Below are 20,538 nucleotides of genomic sequence, written 5' to 3' on the forward strand. Positions count from 1 at the left end.
ACGTCATCGTACTTTTTGGAGTTTTTTCATTCCTTATTTTTCTACTGTTATTCCTTCGGTATATACCGAGATAATATTTGCATCGGTGTCTACAAATGGATATTGTGAGAGCATATTCAATCGGAAAAATTTCATGCAATCTACCGATACCAATGCAAAATAAGATTACTATTCAGTTCTACATGACAGGTAAAATAAGATTAGATGACTATCTAATTATATAGACCTTAAGCCAGCTAGCTCCGATATAAGTTTGAAATACTAAGAACGTTTTTAGTGATTTCCATATAGACTTCACAGTTGCATTATTTTAACACAAGATTGTAAGCACTTGGTGAAAGTGGACAATATTAAGAACGAGCTAGAAAACCATATCAACAGGACAATCATAAAAAACTTCCATTCAATTAACCACCCAGGACCGGTAACATTTTGTCACCTAACAATCTTTAGTTCTGGACAAGAGACATTTTCACCGGAGTTCTTTGATAAAGCCTTGTGACAGGAGACATGCACACCCAGTCCTGTTAACTTAATGGAAAAGTTTCATGTTGGAAAGAGTATTATAAACAGAATGTTGGCATATGACGGATAATGTCAAATGTTTTGAGGACTTGGTTTCATCACTGACATCATAGAACGAGCAACTACTGAGTCTTCGTCGCCTTCATTTAGGACTAATTCAATGACTCCACTCTATAAATAGCCTTGCATCCTCGCTAGATATCTCACCCCTCTCCACAAGAAAGATCGGTATAGAATCTGATGGAAGGACTCAAGTTTGTACTAGTTTTCGTCGTCCTGGCCTTGGCTTCTTCATTTGCCTCTGCCTCTGATCCTGGTCCGCTTCAGGACTTCTGTGTTGCCATCAAAGAAACCGACGGTGGTATGTGCTTAGTTTTTAAGTGTTTCGTTAAGAGTTTTTGTCAGGAGTTACATGATAATATCACGCATCCTGTATATATTCTAGTTATCTATTAATTGACTGACTTTTTACGGGCATCAAAAATGCCTTTCTCATGCATGCAGTGTTTGTGAACGGAAAGTTCTGCAAGGACCCAGAGCAAGTTGCTGCAAACGATTTCTTCTTTCCTGGACTCAACGTTCCTCGGGACACTTCCAGTCCAGTTGGTTCAAATGTCACTGCTGTCAATGTTGCTCAAATTCCAGGACTCAACACTCTTGGCATATCCTTCGCTCGCATTGATTTTGCACCACATGGTGGCCTGAACCCACCCCACACTCACCCTCGTGCCACTGAGATCCTAGTAGTGGTGGAGGGTACCCTCTATGTTGGTTTTGTCACATCTAACTTAGCTAACGGAGATAATCGCCTAATCACCAAGGTCTTAAATCCGGGAGATGTTTTTGTGTTCCCAGTCGGACTCATTCATTTCCAGCTCAATGTGGGAAAAACCAACGCCGTTGCATTCGCCAGTTTAAGCAGCCAGAACCCTGGTGTGATTACAATTGCAAAGGCAGTGTTTGGAGCAGATCCACCCATTAATCCTAATGTTCTAACCAAGGCCTTCCAAGTGGACAAGAAGGTAGTCGACTATCTTCAGAAACAACTCTGGACGGACAACAACAATTAGAAGAACACATTTATATAGAAGACATATATGAAGCTGTAGCCTCATGCATGTTTGGCATGTATTCTTCATTACAACGTATCTCTTTCATTTTTATCATCCTAAATAAATAGGTTTCAACAAATTTGAATAAGGTCTTTGAGACCATTTTTTTCACTTTTTTTTTTCTTGTTTTGAGGACTTCATTCCACTTTTAATAAAGTATCTTTTCATATATCTTATTGTTACTTAGAATCGTAAGATGTTACTAGGATCACACCTCACACTTTTACCGGGATCACACCAGGGTAAAAAGAAATAAAAAAAATAATTTAAAATCTCCAACCAACCATAAATCAGAAAAGCATGTGAAGAAAATGCTAAAAACAAAAATAAGAAAAAGTCAAAGCCAAAAGGATGTCTCGTCAAGAAAAATTCTTAAATAAGAAGGACCATGTGACAAGATTGATCCTGAAGTGATCCTAGTCATCTAAACTTTTTAAACACCTATTGAGCACATAAAATCCTTTCTTTTTTAAAGACCAGAACCATAGCCAGTGTTACATGCTTGTAAAAGTTCTTTCTAATTATAAAAAAGGAAACTACGAAGAAGGATAATCAATGATCTTAAACAATACAAACAATTATTTGAAACTAAATCATGATTTGTATTTGAATTCTATTCATTATTATCATGATAGGTGGCAGTCCCTAAAATGCTTTTTTTCCAAAAACAAATTTGCGCTCATCAGAACATGCTAAGGCAAGATACCAACCTTTGACTCCCTCTAAAATACCACTCTTCACTTTACAAGGCATATCTTAATTGCCAGTGTGATTGAGAGACAAGTGTTAAAGGAAAAAAATCTGGAGAATTAAGAGCTCGCACAGCTGGGTTAAAAGCTTCTACCTTTGCAATCTCTACCAAGCGTCCGTATTCATCCTTATCCACATTCTGGAAGTGAGCTATTAACTTGCTCACCTCATTCATAGTGCAATTCAGGTTCTTGATTGGCGATAGCTTCTTAGCATCACTTCTAGGGTAGTGTCCTTCAGTCAATTGTGACAGTTCAGAATTTTTCCCATATTCTATGATGGAAAATTCAGCAGTGGTGGTCATTTCATTCACAAGTCCTGGAATTAAAGATGCCTTGGGGTTAGACTTGTTTTGATGCAAAAGATATTATGGAGCATATACCCAGAGGATAGGTTCTAGTTTCTTTATGTGAGACACAGGGTAGGTTTACTACTTGGTCTCTAAAGAGGGTCTCTTGCTATCCCAGTGATCACCCTTGTAAACATGTACCAATCACTGTCAGTATAAACACTGAGCAAATTAAAGAGTTGGGGTTTACACACCCTTAAACCTTGACTCAATTCATAAGGCAAGTTTCTAGTCCCCCACTTAACTTAAAGTTTAATGTGTGTGCCTTCAAAAAGATAATAATAATGAAGTGATGCATGACAGGATGCCACAAGATCTTACCCATCTCCAATATACCATGTATGACAGAATGTAAAGATGCATACTCAAGCTTCTAAACAACGTATCATTCATAGGAAAACAACAACACATAGCATAATAATAACAATATAAAAAAAAAACAATTACCAAGCCTAGTCCTAGGGTCCCCAGTGGAGTCGTCATCCTGTTGCACCCTTGCGCGGAGCGCGGCGTCGCGGCGACCATCCCCGGGAGCGGGGAATTGATTTCGGGTTTTTTGTTTTTGTGAATAAAAGAGTCGCCACCTAGTATTATGGTCACTAGGAAACCTAACTGCTCTTTCAGAGATTCTAAGGCAAGGTACTGGTTACGTAAAGGGAAGGTATTAGCACCCCTAGTACCATGCTGCAAAAGTCTTATTTCCTTATCCAGCGTGGTGGAATTCCTGTCATTTTCTGATGATCCAGTCCCTCTTTTTTTTTTTTTTTTTAATTCCTCCAACGAAACCGATTCACTTTCCAAAGTTTGAAATTTGTATTTAATTAATGTGATAAATCCTTAAAACATTAAAACGGGCCCCTCCAATCAAGACGTGAAAAAATCGGGCTGGAATCCTTCTTGCAGCAGGATTCTCTGCTTTCACACTAGATATTCAAAAGGGAATATCTTGAGCTTCTGATATCGAAATCAGGGGATTCAAAAACCTAAATTCATCCACGCGTACAAGTCTACAACTTTCATGAAGGATTCAAAGTGAGATAAATTCGTTTTGAAGAACAGAATATGGCTGAAATCTGGTTGGTCAAAAGGATCTCCTGATCTGATTCAGGAAACTGACAATGCCGAGCATCCCAATCTGACTGGGAATCTGCCATAAGAAGCAGTGAGCCCTAAAGGTATAGGCCAATTCTTTAAGATGTCATGAGTGACAGAATATAGCTGCGATTGTCAGATATTGCACAAACGATGTGTTGGGGTGGTCTAGTTTGTAGTGGGTGATTGATTTGTGATAAAATTGGGGAGGGAGGGTTGTTGTGCTGTTTGTTGCAGAGAAAAATAGAGGACGAAGAAGAAATGGGAAGATGGAGAGCGAAGGGTTGCTTATTAGGTCATAGATTAAATATTACAGATGGACTTAATCGACGTATTTAAATCTGCTGGTATTCTGTCTATAAAAATAACACGTCATCGTACTTTTTGGAGTTTTTTCATTCCTTATTTTTCTACTGTTATTCCTTCGGTATATACCGAGATAATATTTGCATCGGTGTCTACAAATGGATATTGTGAGAGCATATTCAATCGGAAAAATTTCATGCAATCTACCGATACCAATGCAAAATAAGATTACTATTCAGTTCTACATGACAGGTAAAATAAGATTAGATGACTATGTAATTATATAGACCTTAAGCCAGCTAGCTCCGATATAAGTTTGAAATATTAAGAACGTTTTTAGTGATTTCCATATAGACTTCACAGTTGCATTATTTTAACACAAGATTGTAAGCACTTGGTGAAAGTGGACAATATTAAGAACGAGCTAGAAAACCATATCAACAGGACAATCATAAAAAACTTCCATTCAATTAACCACCCAGGACCGGTAACATTTTGTCACCTAACAATCTTTAGTTCTGGACAAGAGACATTTTCACCGGAGTTCTTTGATAAAGCCTTGTGACAGGAGACATGCACACCCAGTCCTGTTAACTTAATGGAAAAGTTTCATGTTGGAAAGAGTATTATAAACAGAATGTTGGCATATGACGGATAATGTCAAATGTTTTGAGGACTTGGTTTCATCACTGACATCATAGAACGAGCAACTACTGAGTCTTCGTCGCCTTCATTTAGGACTAATTCAATGACTCCACTCTATAAATAGCCTTGCATCCTCGCTAGATATCTCACCCCTCTCCACAAGAAAGATCGGTATAGAATCTGATGGAAGGACTCAAGTTTGTACTAGTTTTCGTCGTCCTGGCCTTGGCTTCTTCATTTGCCTCTGCCTCTGATCCTGGTCCGCTTCAGGACTTCTGTGTTGCCATCAAAGAAACCGATGGTGGTATGTGCTTAGTTTTTAAGTGTTTCGTTAAGAGTTTTTGTCAGGAGTTACATGATAATATCACGCATCCTGTATATATTCTAGTTATCTATTAATTGACTGACTTTTTACGGGCATAAAAAATGCCTTTCTCATGCATGCAGTGTTTGTGAACGGAAAGTTCTGCAAGGACCCAGAGCAAGTTGCTGCAAACGATTTCTTCTTTCCTGGACTCAACGTTCCTCGGGACACTTCCAGTCCAGTTGGTTCAAATGTCACTGCTGTCAATGTTGCTCAAATTCCAGGACTCAACACTCTTGGCATATCCTTCGCTCGCATTGATTTTGCACCACATGGTGGCCTGAACCCACCCCACACTCACCCTCGTGCCACTGAGATCCTAGTAGTGGTGGAGGGTACCCTCTATGTTGGTTTTGTCACATCTAACTTAGCTAACGGAGATAATCGCCTAATCACCAAGGTCTTAAATCCGGGAGATGTTTTTGTGTTCCCAGTCGGACTCATTCATTTCCAGCTCAATGTGGGAAAAACCAACGCCGTTGCATTCGCCAGTTTAAGCAGCCAGAACCCTGGTGTGATTACAATTGCAAAGGCAGTGTTTGGAGCAGATCCACCCATTAATCCTAATGTTCTAACCAAGGCCTTCCAAGTGGACAAGAAGGTAGTCGACTATCTTCAGAAACAACTCTGGACGGACAACAACAATTAGAAGAACACATTTATATAGAAGACATATATGAAGCTGTAGCCTCATGCATGTTTGGCATGTATTCTTCATTACAACGTATCTCTTTCATTTTTATCATCCTAAATAAATAGGTTTCAACAAATTTGAATAAGGTCTTTGAGACCATTTTTTTCACTTTTTTTTTTCTTGTTTTGAGGACTTCAATCCACTTTTAATAAAGTATCTTTTCATATATCTTATTGTTACTTAGAATCCTAAGATGTTACTAGGATCACACCTCACACTTTTACCGGGATCACACCAGGGTAAAAAGAAATAAAAAAAATAATTTAAAATCTCCAACCAACCATAAATCAGAAAAGCATGTGAAGAAAATGCTAAAAACAAAAATAAGAAAAAGTCAAAGCCAAAAGGATGTCTCGTCAAGAAAAATTCTTAAATAAGAAGGACCATGTGACAAGATTGATCCTGAAGTGATCCTAGTCATCTAAACTTTTTAAACACCTATTGAGCACATAAAATCCTTTCTTTTTTATAGACCAGAACCATAGCCAGTGTTACATGCTTGTAAAAGTTCTTTCTAATTATAAAAAAGGAAACTACGAAGAAGGATAATCAATGATCTTAAACAATACAAACAATTATTTGAAACTAAATCATGATTTGTATTAGAATTCTATTCATTATTATCATGATAGGTGGCAGTCCCTAAAATGCTTTTTTTCCAAAAACAAATTTGCGCTCATCAGAACATGCTAAGGCAAGATACCAACCTTTGACTCCCTCTAAAATACCACTCTTCACTTTACAAGGCATATCTTAATTGCCAGTGTGATTGAGAGACAAGTGTTAAAGGAAAAAAATCTGGAGAATTAAGAGCTCGCATAGCTGGGTTAAAAGCTTCTACCTTTGCAATCTCTACCAAGCGTCCGTATTCATCCTTATCCACATTCTGGAAGTGAGCTATTAACTTGCTAACCTCATTCATAGTGCAATTCAGGTTCTTGATTGGCGATAGCTTCTTAGCATCACTTCTAGGGTAGTGTCCTTCAGTCAATTGTGACAGTTCAGAATTTTTCCCATATTCTATGATGGAAAATTCAGCAGTGGTGGTCATTTCGTTCACAAGTCCTGGAATTAAAGATGCCTTGGGGTTAGACTTGTTTTGATGCAAAAGATATTATGGAGCATATACCCAGAGGATAGGTTCTAGTTTCTTTATGTGAGACACAGGGTAGGTTTACTACTTGGTCTCTAAAGAGGGTCTCTTGCTGTCCCAGTGATCACCCTTGTAACAGATAGTGGGATGGCGCATGTACCAATCACTGTCAGTATAAACACTGAGCAAATTAAAGAGTTGGGGTTTACACACCCTTAAACCTTGACTCAATTCATAAGGCAAGCTTCTAGTCCCCCACTTAACTTAAAGTTTAATGTGTGTGCCTTCAAAAAGATAATAATAATGAAGTGATGCATGACAGGATGCCACAAGATCTTACCCATCTCCAATATACCATGTATGACAGAATATAAAGATGCATGCTCAAGCTTTTAAACAACGTATCATTCATAGGAAAACAACAACACATAGCATAATAATAACAATATAAAAAAAAAACAATTACCAAGCCTAGTCCTAGGGTCCCCAGTGGAGTCGTCATCCTGTTGCACCCTTGCGCGGAGCGCGGCGTCGCGGCGACCATCCCCAGGAGCGGGGAATTGATTTCGGGTTTTTTGTTTTTGTGAATAAAAGAGTCGCCACCTAGTATTATGGTCACTAGGAAACCTAACTGCTCTTTCAGAGATTCTAAGGCAAGGTAGTGGTTACGTAAAGGGAAGGTATTAGCACCCCTAGTACCATGCTGCAAAAGTCTTATTTCCTTATCCAGCGTGGTGGAATTCCTATCATTTTCTGATGATCGAGTCCCTCTTTTTTTTTTTTTAATTCCTCCAACGAAACCGATTCACTTTCCAAAGTTTGAAATTTGTATTTAATTAATGTGATAAATCCTTAAAACATTAAAACGGGCCCCTCCAATCAAGACGTGAAAAAATCGGGCTGGAATCCTTCTTGCGGCAGGATTCTCTGCTTTCACACTAGATATTCAAAAGGGAATATCTTGAGCTTCTGATATCGAAATCAGGGGATTCAAAAACCTAAATTCATCCACGCGTACAAGTCTACAACTTTCATGAAGGATTCAAAGTGAGATAAATCGTTTTGAAGAACAGAATATGGCTGAAATCTGGTTGGTCAAAAGGATCTCCTGATCTGATTCAGGAAACTGACAATGCCGAGCATCCCAATCTGACTGGGAATCTGCCATAAGAAGCAGTGAGCCCTAAAGGTATAGGCCAATTCTTTAAGATGTCATGAGTGACAGAATATAGCTGCGATGGTCAGATATTGCACAAACTATGTGTTGGGGTGGTCTAGTTTGTAGTGGGTGATTGATTTGTGATAAAATTGGGGAGGGAGGGTTGTTGTGCTGTTTGTTGCAGAGAAAAATAGAGGACGAAGAAGAAATGGGAAGATGGAGAGCGAAGGGTTGCTTATTAGGTCATAGATTAAATATTACAGATGGACTTAATCGACGTATTTAAATCTGCCGGTATTCTGTCTATAAAAATAACACGTCATCGTACTTTTTGGAGTTTTTTCATTCCTTATTTTTCTACTGTTATTCCTTCGGTATATACCGAGATAATATTTGCATCGGTGTCTACAAATGGATATTGTGAGAGCATATTCAATCGGAAAAATTTAATGCAATCTACCGATACCAATGCAAAATAAGATTACTATTCAGTTCTACATGACAGGTAAAATAAGATTAGATGACTATCTAATTATATAGACCTTAAACCAGCTAGCTCCGATATAAGTTTGAAATATTAAGAACGTTTTTAGTGATTTCCATATAGACTTCACAGTTGCATTATTTTAACACAAGATTGTAAGCACTTGGTGAAAGTGGACAATATTAAGAACGAGCTAGAAAACCGTATCAACAGGACAATCATAAAAAACTTCCATTCAATTAACCACCCAGGACCGGTAACATTTTGTCACCTAACAATCTTTAGTTCTGGACAAGAGACATTTTCACCGGAGTTCTTTGATAAAGCCTTGTGACAGGAGACATGCACACCCAGTCCTGTTAACTTAATGGAAAAGTTTCATGTTGGAAAGAGTATTATAAACAGAATGTTGGCATATGACGGATAATGTCAAATGTTTTGAGGACTTGGTTTCATCACTGACATCATAGAACGAGCAACTACTGAGTCTTCGTCGCCTTCATTTAGGACTAATTCAATGACTCCACTCTATAAATAGCCTTGCATCCTCGCTAGATATCTCACCCCTCTCCACAAGAAAGATCGGTATAGAATCTGATGGAAGGACTCAAGTTTGTACTAGTTTTCGTCGTCCTGGCCTTGGCTTCTTCATTTGCCTCTGCCTCTGATCCTGGTCCGCTTCAGGACTTCTGTGTTGCCATCAAAGAAACCGACGGTGGTATGTGCTTAGTTTTTAAGTGTTTCGTTAAGAGTTTTTGTTAGGAGTTACATGATAATATCACGCATCCTGTATATATTCTAGTTATCTATTAATTGACTGACTTTTTACGGGCATCAAAAATGCCTTTCTCATGCATGCAGTGTTTGTGAACGGAAAGTTCTGCAAGGACCCAGAGCAAGTTGCTGCAAACGATTTCTTCTTTCCTGGACTCAACGTTCCTCGGGACACTTCCAGTCCAGTTGGTTCAAATGTCACTGCTGTCAATGTTGCTCAAATTCCAGGACTCAACACTCTTGGCATATCCTTCGCTCGCATTGATTTTGCACCACATGGTGGCCTGAACCCACCCCACACTCACCCTCGTGCCACTGAGATCCTAGTAGTGGTGGAGGGTACCCTCTATGTTGGTTTTGTCACATCTAACTTAGCTAACGGAGATAATCGCCTAATCACCAAGGTCTTAAATCCGGGAGATGTTTTTGTGTTCCCAGTCGGACTCATTCATTTCCAGCTCAATGTGGGAAAAACCAACGCCGTTGCATTCGCCAGTTTAAGCAGCCAGAACCCTGGTGTGATTACAATTGCAAAGGCAGTGTTTGGAGCAGATCCACCCATTAATCCTAATGTTCTAACCAAGGCCTTCCAAGTGGACAAGAAGGTAGTCGACTATCTTCAGAAACAACTCTGGACGGACAACAACAATTAGAAGAACACATTTATATAGAAGACATATATGAAGCTGTAGCCTCATGCATGTTTGGCATGTATTCTTCATTACAACGTATCTCTTTCATTTTTATCATCCTAAATAAATAGGTTTCAACAAATTTGAATAAGGTCTTTGAGACCATTTTTTTCACTTTTGTTTTTTCTTGTTTCGAGGACTTCATTCCACTTTTAATAAAGTATCTTTTCATATATCTTATTGTTACTTAGAATCCTAAGATGTTACTAGGATCACACCTCACACTTTTACCGGGATCACACCAGGGTAAAAAGAAATAAAAAAAAATAATTTAAAATCTCCAACCAACCATAAATCAGAAAAGCATGTGAAGAAAATGCTAAAAACAAAAATAAGAAAAAGTCAAAGCCAAAAGGATGTCTCGTCAAGAAAAATTCTTAAATAAGAAGGACCATGTGACAAGATTGATCCTTATTATAGAATGTAACTATATAGGAAATATTGTAATCATATTCTTATGTGGTAATCTCCACCTTTACTATTGTATATTGCCCTACTCATATATATAGAAAGGGTTGGCAAACTATTAGGTTAAGCCTCCTAATTATTTCTCAATTTGGTATCAGAGCCTTCGGCCGTCAAAACTCTTTCCTCCCTTTGCAACTTTGCAGCCGGCCCTAACTTCTTCTCTTTCCCATGGATTCTCCTCCTTCCACCGGTGCTGCAACATCACCGGCCAGTCATCCTCCTGCTGCTGGTCGAGAACAACTTCCTCATGTGTCTGATTCTTCTTCTCATAATTCTGCCGTTCCTTTGCCTCTTATGGGAACACATACTTCAACAATGGTTCCTCTATCCAACACCCACCAAATTGTGTCGTTGAAACTTACAAACACAAACTATCTCTATTGGAGAATGCAGATGAAGCCATATCTCCTTGGTCAAGGTGTTTTTCACTTTGTTGACGGCTCCTTACCGTGTCCTCCATCTCATATGATTGATGCTTCGGCTAGTTCTTCCTCTGCCATCAGCCCTTCTTTTCTTCGTTGGAAGCAACAAGATCAACTTATTTTGAGTGCTCTACTCTCCTCTCTCTCCGTGGATGTGTTGCATCTTGTAGTAGATTGTTCTACTTCACATTGTGTTTGGCGCACACTTGAGAAGGCACTTGCCTCTCCATCTAATTCCCGGATCATGCAACTACATGGCTCCTTTCAAGACCTTCAGCAAGGTGATGCATCCGTTAGTATGTATATGCAGCAAGCAAAATCGTTATTTGACGAATTGGCTGCTGCTGGTCGCCCAATGTCTCTTGAAGATTTCAATCTCTATGTGTTTCGTGGTCTTCGCGGTGAGTTCAAAGACTTGGTAACTAGCCTCATAACCAAGGCCGAACCGCTATCGTATGCTGATCTTCATAGCCATCTCCTTACCCATGAGTTTCTGCACAAGAATTCTTTTCACTCCATGGCTGTCGGTTCATCCTCTTCACCTCTGCTGTCTTCTTCTTCTCTGCCGCAGCAGCCACCATTGCTGCCAACACCTCAGATTTCTGCTCATCTTGCCATGACCAATCACAGCCGAAACAGGGGACGCTATAGGGGTAATTGGCGTCACAGCAACAACCGATTTCAGGCCCAAAACAGAGGCCACTCTGCTGCAGACTGGAGGCAGAATCAGTGGCAGAACAGGCGCACCTCTGCTGCAGATTTCAGGCCGAATCAGGGGCAGTGGTCTGGACAGGTACGCTGCCAAGTATGTTCCAATCTTGGCCATTCAGCTCTTCAATGCTCTCAGTTTCGCAGCAACACACAGCAGCCCTCTGCTCACCTTGATGTTGCGAATGATTCTGCTGCAACGACTTGGTTTCCCGACACCGGCGCGAATCAACATGTGACGCCTGACCTTGCAACTCTAACTGATTCTGCTCCTTATCTTGGTAATGATTTCTTGCATGTTGGTGATGGTAAGGCCCTTGACATATCCCATGTTGGACATACTACTTTATATTCCCCAAAACGCTTGTTTACGTTAACTAATGTTCTTCGTGTGCCTCACATTACCAAACCGCTGTTATCTGTTCAGAAATTCTGTCGTGATAATCATGTTTATTTTGAATTTCATGATTCTGTGTTTTATGTGAAGGATCTCGTCACCAAGGAAGTTCTTCTTTCCGGTCGGAGTCATGATGGCCTTTATGTTCTCTCTGAGTCTTCAGCTACGTCAGTTCCTCAAGCTTTTTGGTCTCCTTGCATGTCCGCGACTGCCGACCTGTGGCATCGTCGTTTAGGTCATCCAACTCCTCGCATTCTAAATTTGTTAGTTTCCGATAATAAAATTATTTGTACATCTAGACGATCTTTTACTCAATGTCCAGCGTGTCCTTTAGGCAAGTCATCTCGTTTGTCATTACGACCGACGGGTCACAAAACCTCTGCCCCACTTGAATTAATTTTTAGTGATGTTTGGGGTCCTGCTCCAATGTTTTCTTCTGATGGTTTTCGTTATTTTGTTATCTTTGTTGATGCGCACACTAAATATATCTGGTACTATCCGCTTGTTGCGAAATCTGATGTATTTTCCACGTTTCAACGTTTTCAGACACTTGTTGAGCGTCAGTTTTCTCTTAAAATTAAATCTGTTCAAACTGATTGGGGTGGTGAATATCGAAAATTAAATAAATTTTTTCAAACCATTGGTATTCATCATCGATTAATTTGTCCTCATACTCATGAACAAAATGGCACAGTTGAACGTCGTCATAGACATATTGTCGAAACTGGCCTAACCCTTTTAGGCCAGTGTAATGCCCCATTGCATTTTTGGAACTATGCTATGGAATCATCGGTATATCTTATTAATCGCATGCCTACTCATGTTCTTCAAAATAAATCTCATTTTGCGTGTCTGTTTCATCGCACTCCTGATTATAACTTCCTACGTACATTTGGGTGTCTTTGTTTTCCATTTTTACGTCCATATCATGCTCATAAATTAGATTTTCGGTCTTCTCCTTGTGTGTTTTTAGGCTATAGCTCGTCTCATCTTGGTTATCGGTGTCTTGATTTAGAGTCTGGTCGTGTCTATGTCTCCCGTCATGTCCGTTTTCATGAATGTGTCTTTCCTTTTAAAAAGTCTGAACAGGTAACACCACCCCTGGTTCCCCCCACTCCACATACCTATCTTCCATCCTTGCATCCCCCTTCCTGTTTTCAGCCTATTCCTTCCCAAATCGGCAGAACACACAACTCATCTTTGCCCCTTGCCGCACCTCCCCAGCTTGCCCCCTTGCCCATTGATTCAGCTGACCCTGCCTCACCACCCCACACAGCCATACTGTCACCACATGCTTGTCTTTCCAATGATTATTGTGCAGGAACAGGTTCTGAATTGCAGGATTCAGTAGCGGCACAACCCAGCACCTTCCCGGCTTCACCTCCTGGTCTGCAATTTTGTGTTGATCTCTCCTCTTATCCTCTTCAGCACATTCCAGGTACAGGTCCTGCTACTCCATGTCCGGCTGCTCCTAAACACCCCATGGTTCTTCGTCCGAGACAGCCCAAGACAGCGCTGACCACCACCACGTCTGCCACATCTGCTGCCTCCTTCAGTCGGGTAGCTTCTCCTCCCTCACATGAGCCTCTTATTTTTCCTGATGCTAACAGATATGAGGCGTGGCATAATGCTATGCGTGAGGAAATTCAGGCCTTACGCGCAAACCGAACATGGACTTTAGTGCCGTTTCATCCGTCCATGAATGTTATTGGTAGCCGATGGGTCTACAAAATTAAACGCCGATCTGATGGTAGCATTGAGAGGTATAAGGCACGCCTGGTTGCTAGGGGCTTCACTCAGCAAAAAGGTATTGATTACTCAGAAACTTTTAGTCCTGTTATCAAACAGGCAACGGTACGCTTAGTGTTCTCCATTGCAGTTTCGAGTGGTTGGAAAATTCATCAGCTTGACATTCATAATGCATTTCTAAATGGAGTCCTTGATGAAGAGGTTTACATGAAACAACCTCCAGGTTTTGTTGATTCTGCTCTCCCAGGTCATGTATGTCGATTGCATAAATCTCTATATGGGTTAAAACAGGCTCTGCGGGCTTGGTACACTCGTCTAAATGACTTCCTATTATCCATTGGTTTTCATGCTTCTAAAGTGGATACCTCATTGTTTATCTTCTCGGTTGGTAGCGATATTTGTTATCTTTTAGTTTATGTTGATGATATTCTGCTTACGGGTAATAATGTTGTTCTGCTACAACGCCTCATTCAGCTACTGAGCTCAGAATTTAAACTTCGGGATTTGGGTGATGTTCATTATTTTTTGGGTATTGAAGTACAGTGTACTGGTCTGGGACTTATGCTTTGCCAACATAAGTATACACTTGACATCCTCACACGAGCTGGTATGTTATCCTGTAAACCAGTTGATACTCCTATTTCGGCATCCAAAGCCACCATTATGCCGGATCCATTGTTTTCTGATGCTACTCGTTTTCGGCAACTTGTTGGTGCTCTCCAATATCTCACTTTCACACGCCCGGATATTTGCTTTGCTGTTAACCGGGTCTGTCAGTTTATGCATGCTCCTACAGAATCTCATTGGGCCACCGTGAAACGCATCTTGCGTTATCTTCGTGGTACGGCATCACATGGTTTACATATTACTCGCAGCTCTTCCTTTGCTTTACATGGTTTTACAGATGCAGATTGGGCTGGTAGTATTGAGGATAGAAAGTCTACAGGTGGTTACCTTGTGTTCTTTGGTCAGACGCCGATTTCGTGGAAATCGAGTAAGCAACGCACTGTTGCTCGTTCTTCGACGGAAGCTGAGTACAAAGCCTTAGCCGATGGCACGGCTGAAGTTATCTGGCTTCAGTACTTGTTAACAGATCTTCAGATTCCGACTGCTTCTGCCCCTATTATCTGGTGTGACAACCTTGGTGCCACGTATTTGTCCGCAAACCCTGTATTTCATGCTCGCACAAAACATATTGAGATTGATTATCATTTTGTCCGAGATAGAGTTGCGAAAAAGGAGATTCAGATTCGTTTTATTTCCTCTCGGGATCAACTTGCCGATGTCTTCACTAAGCCACTTCCTGCTTCTTCGTTTACTACTTTTAGATTCAAGCTTCGGGTTGATCCTCCACCCTCAGCTTGAGGGGGCGTATTATAGAATGTAACTATATAGGAAATATTGTAATCATATTCTTATGTGGTAATCTCCACCTTTACTATTGTATATTGCCCTACTCATATATATAGAAAGGGTTGGCTAACTATTAGGTTAAGCCTCCTAATTATTTCTCAATTATCCTGAAGTGATCCTAGTCATCTAAACTTTTTAAACACCTATTGAGCACATAAAATCCTTTCTTTTTTATAGACCAGAACCATAGCCAGTGTTACTTGCTTGTAAAAGTTGTTTCTAATTATAAAAAAGGAAACTACGAAGAAGGATAATCAATGATCTTAAACAATACAAACAATTATTTGAAACTAAATCATGATTTGTATTAGAATTCTATTCATTATTATCATGATAGGTGGCAGTCCCTAAAATGCTTTTTTTCCAAAAACAAATTTGCGCTCATCAGAACATGCTAAGGCAAGATACCAACCTTTGACTCCCTCTAAAATACCACTCTTCACTTTACAAGGCATATCTTAATTGCCAGTGTGATTGAGAGACAAGTGTTAAAGGAAAAAAATCTGGAGAATTAAGAGCTCGCACAGCTGGGTTAAAAGCTTCTACCTTTGCAATCTCTACCAAGCGTCCGTATTCATCCTTATCCACATTCTGGAAGTGAGCTATTAACTTGCTCACCTCATTCATAGTGCAATTCAGGTTCTTGATTGGCGATAGCTTCTTAGCATCACTTCTAGGGTAGTGTCCTTCAGTCAATTGTGACAGTTCAGAATTTTTCCCATATTCTATGATGGAAAATTCAGCAGTGGTGGTCATTTCGTTCACAAGTCCTGGAATTAAAGATGCCTTGGGGTTAGACTTGTTTTGATGCAAAAGATATTATGGAGCATATACCCAGAGGATAGGATCTAGTTTCTTTATGTGAGACACAGGGTAGGTTTACTACTTGGTCTCTAAAGAGGGTCTCTTGCTGTCCCAGTGATCACCCTTGTAACAGATAGTGGGATGGCGCATGTACCAATCACTGTCAGTATAAACACTGAGCAAATTAAAGAGTTGGGGTTTACACACCGTTAAACCTTGACTCAATTCATAAGGCAAGCTTCTAGTCCCCCACTTAACTTAAAGTTTAATGTGTGTGCCTTCAAAAAGATAATAATAATGAAGTGATGCATGACAGGATGCCACAAGATCTTACCCATCTCCAATATACCATGTATGACAGAATGTAAAGATGCATGCTCAAGCTTTTAAACAACGTATCATTCATAGGAAAACAACAACACATAGCATAATAATAACAATATAAAAAAAAACAATTACCAAGCCTAGTCCTAGGGTCCCCAGTGGAGTCGTCATCCTGTTGCACCCTTGCGCGGAGCGCGGCGTCGCGGCGACCATCCCCGGGAGCGGGGAATTGATTTCGGGTTTTTTGTTTTTGTGAATAAAAGAGTCGCCACCTAGTATTATGGTCACTAGGAAACCTAACTCCTCATGTTTGGCATGTTTTCTTCATTACTATGTACCTCTTTCATATTTATTTTCATAAATAAATAGGTTTCTGCTCCTGTCTTTAATGCTCGGTTTGGTAATGATATAAAAAGCATAACAATACATGACACCAAAGAATTGCAGTTATCGTTTTTGTTTCTTTAACCTTTTTTATAAATAGTGATTATTTTTAATTTATATTGGGTGTTTTTAATTTTTTTTAAGAGGTTAATATGATTTATCTTTAATTTATTTTTATATTTTATATAGATGATGTTTATTTTTAAAAATAAAAAACATTTATTTTTTATAAGATTTTTAATATATGCAATTTTGCATAATATTATTTTATTTTATTTTATTTTGTAATTTTTATATGTTTGTTGATTTCCATTACAAATTTATTTTAATAAAAAAATTCATTAAACACAATCGGATAAATAACCCGTGTTGCAATGCCAAATATTTTAATCTACATTTATCTCTTGATTTTCTTGATTATGTTTTTATTTATCATTGATGGCTTTTTTTCATTTATTTACACAAATGGTTCATGATTTATTTAATTAGATGTGTGCATAAGTTTTAGATCTACTTCTATAATTTTTTATGTAAAAAAACATGTTGAAAACTTTATATACTTAATTGTTTTTATCATGTATTAGTGTTTTCAGTTTAATCCTTATTCTTTTGATCTTTTTGTATTTTCCTTAACCCTTTCATAAAAGTTTTATTTTTTTTAGTTTCACTCTTTAATCCAAGTTGATAGTGTATTGTTTTTTTATTTATTTTGGTACTAATTCTTTTGATTTTGATTTTTTTTTTTTTTAATGTTCTTATTCTTTTCAATTTAACTTTTAAATTGAAAATTTCTTGTTACCTTTAATTTATTTTTTTTAATTTTCATTTTAACTCTCATTTTTCTAATTGCTATTTTTTATTTTGAATTTATTTGTGTGATTTGTTTTTTCATCATTCAATGTTTTATTTTATGGGGGTTGGACTTCATGATTTTTTCATATATATTGCTTCTGATCTGATGACTCGGGTCACGAGTTTGAAAAATTAACAAAGATCTACATCTTTTTTTTTCTTATTTTTTCTGATATCTTCATTCGACATTGTTTTTTTTTAATGGCTTTATAGGTTTCTTCAAAAAAAAATTTCTATCCAATTCTTCAGATTTCATGATTTAAAGCACAAATTTATTAGCTTAATTTGCACTAACTCACCCCTTAATATTCATATTACAAGTCTACAATGCTACCTCATGTTGATTCACATTATTTTTTTTTTTTATCTTTTTTCACTTTATTTCATCTTTTTATGTTTAATTAGCTAAAAATTAAATAGCATCATCTTTTTGCTTCTAGATAAAAAATTTCCTCTCATGTTATCGTTATTGTTATTGTTGTTATTAATTATTGTTATTATTATTATTATATTATCTTTTTATATATATAATTTAAATAAAAACAACTTATTTAATTTAACAAAATTATAACCTAAGTTATTAATTTTTTTTAAGAAAACATACTTATAGTATCTAAATATTTTATTAGAAAAATTATATAGATTCACATGGTAACACGGGCACTAGTCTGAAAAGTAGGCAACAGCTTTAGAGTGTTGTTTGGGAATGTGGTTATGATTGTTTTTCAAAGTATTTTTCATTCAAAAATATATCAAAATAATTTATTTTTTTATTTTTAAAAATTATTTTTGACATCAGTGCATCAAAATTATCTAAAAAAATAAAAAAAATTAATTTAAAAAAAAATTAATTTTTTAAAAAATACTTTTAAAACATAAAAATATTCCCCTTATTATAAATATAAACGAAAATGGATTTGAAATATCTGGAGCTACAAAGATGAATTGAATAGAAGGGCGACATGTAGACTGACGCGGATCTGACATGTATTGTGATCATTTTGATGTGTCCCCACTGGATTAGACTCAAGCTCAGCCTCCCTCTGCAGCCGTCTGCTTTCTTGCCAGTGTCGATATTAGAGCATCTCCAATGAGAAATGCTGTATTAAATAGACAAATTGAGAAAATGGCTTTTTGAATAGTGTAAATATAGTTTTTTTAATTATGTGCATTCCAATGGTCAAAAGCTATTTAGAAAAGTCAATTATATTTTAATATATTTCATGTTAAATTAATTTTAATATAATTATATAACTAATTTAGATATTTTATATATAATATAATTATGATGTTATTAATTATATAATTAATATGAGTAATTTATAAAAGTAATATAAAATTAATGAAGTAATATGAAAGTTAAAAGATATAATTTAAAATTTATTTATATGAATATTTTTAATTTTAAGTTTTATATGTTATTGTTAAAAATTTAAATTTTTAAAAGTAAATTCAAATTCAAACTTTGAAAAAAACCGCCAACATTTTAAATTTTAAAAAAATAACCGCTAACATTTGAAAAAATAACCGCCAACATTTTAAATTTTAAAATTTCAAATTTTAAAAAGCTGCCAACATTCTAAGATTTTACAATTTGAAAAAATAATCCATCTATAAATATTCTCATATACCTTAACATTTTTTCTCATCATTTTCTTCTCTCCAATCTTTGTTATATTTCATTAAAATTCATTATGAATCATTCTAATTTTAATTTTTATGATGCTTTTGATTTTGATGATGACACTCTTGTGTTCGCTTTTCGAGTTGCTACCGTTGTGGTTGTTGAAGAAGAATCGAATAATCAAGGGCGGAGAACAGGATATGGTGGCTCTATTTTTTATCACAATATTGTCAATCGTAATAGAAAGAAAGGTGAGTTAAGGTTATATAATGATTATTTTGCTGAAAATCCTAAATTCACTGAAAGTTAATTTCAAAGAAGATTTAAGATGAGTCATCGGTTTTTTCTTCAGATCGCAAATGTAGTGGAAGCTCATAATCTATATTTCAAATAAAGGACATATGCTCTTGGTGTTCTTGGTTTATTTTGCCTTCAAAAAGTAACTGCAGCTCACAGAATACTTGCATATGGTATTCCTGCAGATCTTACTGATGAATATCTTTGAAATGGAGAAACCACTGCGATAGAAAATCTTAGAGCTTTCGTCAAAGCAATCGTAGAAGTTTTTGGTGATTGGTATCTAAAGGCACCAAACGAGGCCGATATTTGTTGATTATTATCAATTGGAGAGCAGCGTGGATTTCCAAGGATGTTAAGGAGCATTGACTGTATGCATTGGAAATGGGAGAAATGTCCAATTGCATGGCATGGGATGTATACTGGTCATTGTCGTGAACCAACTATAATTCTAGAGGTGGTGGCTTCACAAGATCTTTGGATATGGCATGCCTTTTTTGGATTGCCTGGATCATTAAATGATATTAATGTTCTTGATCGATCACCTATCTTCGCTGCACTTGCTGAAGGTCGTATTGCTCCTGTCAATTATACAATTAATGAACATGAATATACAATGGGATACTATTTAGCAGATAGGATTTATCCTAATTGGTCAACCTTTGTTAAGACAATCCCAAGACCATTAGAAGAAAAGAAAAAATATTTTGCAAGCAAGCAAGAGTCTGTAAGAAAGGATGTGGAGCGCGCATTTCGGGTGCTCCAATCTCCTTGTGCAATTGTACGTGGACCTATTCGATACTGGGATGAAGAAATGCTTACATATATTATGAAAGCTTGCATAATAATGAATAATATGATTATTGAGGATGAAGGAGCAATGAACCTTGGATTTGATCATGAACATAAAGTCAATTCCTTTATATCAGTGTCACATGGTGAAATACCAGAACTACATGATTTTCCTCAAACTCATTGTCGCACCCTCCCGAGATCTCGACGTCGAGGCGACCCATCCTTCGTAGCGGGGATTGATGTTGGGGTCTTTCTGTTGTGA

The 20,538-nt window shown here is 37.5% G+C and overlaps 4 protein-coding genes across 4 annotated transcripts; all 4 read left to right on the forward strand.

The window, feature by feature from the left end:
* Positions 1-750: 750 nt before the first annotated feature.
* Positions 751-1,595, forward strand: LOC133669082 (germin-like protein subfamily 1 member 16). Its single transcript, XM_062089091.1, has 2 exons — positions 751-886; positions 1,030-1,595. Exons 1-2 carry the CDS (start codon positions 766-768, stop codon positions 1,593-1,595), a joined length of 687 nt encoding a protein of 228 aa, XP_061945075.1. The 5' UTR covers positions 751-765.
* A 3,352-nt stretch (positions 1,596-4,947) lies between these two features.
* Positions 4,948-5,792, forward strand: LOC133669074 (germin-like protein subfamily 1 member 16). Its single transcript, XM_062089084.1, has 2 exons — positions 4,948-5,083; positions 5,227-5,792. Exons 1-2 carry the CDS (start codon positions 4,963-4,965, stop codon positions 5,790-5,792), a joined length of 687 nt encoding a protein of 228 aa, XP_061945068.1. The 5' UTR covers positions 4,948-4,962.
* Positions 5,793-9,155: 3,363 nt separating this feature from the next.
* Positions 9,156-10,000, forward strand: LOC133669084 (germin-like protein subfamily 1 member 16). The gene is made up of 2 exons (XM_062089094.1): positions 9,156-9,291; positions 9,435-10,000. Exons 1-2 carry the CDS (start codon positions 9,171-9,173, stop codon positions 9,998-10,000), a joined length of 687 nt encoding a protein of 228 aa, XP_061945078.1. The 5' UTR covers positions 9,156-9,170.
* Positions 10,001-19,833: 9,833 nt separating this feature from the next.
* LOC133669906 (uncharacterized) lies at positions 19,834-20,538 on the forward strand. Its single transcript, XM_062090233.1, has one exon. The coding sequence runs from the start codon at positions 19,834-19,836 to the stop codon at positions 20,536-20,538; it is 705 nt and encodes a 234-aa protein (XP_061946217.1).

The sequence above is a fragment of the Populus nigra genome, chromosome 12 (assembly GCF_951802175.1).
Source record: "Populus nigra chromosome 12, ddPopNigr1.1, whole genome shotgun sequence".
NCBI lineage: Eukaryota > Viridiplantae > Streptophyta > Magnoliopsida > Malpighiales > Salicaceae > Populus > Populus nigra.

Coding starts and splice junctions, on each gene's coding strand:
- LOC133669906 (XM_062090233.1), top strand. CDS start 19,834: ATGTTAAGGAGCATTGACTGTATGCATTGGAAATGGGAGAAATGTCCA.
- LOC133669074 (XM_062089084.1), top strand. CDS start 4,963: ATGGAAGGACTCAAGTTTGTACTAGTTTTCGTCGTCCTGGCCTTGGCT. Junction 5,084..5,226: donor CATCAAAGAAACCGATGGTG/GTATGTGCTTAG, acceptor TCATGCATGCAG/TGTTTGTGAACGGAAAGTTC.
- LOC133669082 (XM_062089091.1), top strand. CDS start 766: ATGGAAGGACTCAAGTTTGTACTAGTTTTCGTCGTCCTGGCCTTGGCT. Junction 887..1,029: donor CATCAAAGAAACCGACGGTG/GTATGTGCTTAG, acceptor TCATGCATGCAG/TGTTTGTGAACGGAAAGTTC.
- LOC133669084 (XM_062089094.1), top strand. CDS start 9,171: ATGGAAGGACTCAAGTTTGTACTAGTTTTCGTCGTCCTGGCCTTGGCT. Junction 9,292..9,434: donor CATCAAAGAAACCGACGGTG/GTATGTGCTTAG, acceptor TCATGCATGCAG/TGTTTGTGAACGGAAAGTTC.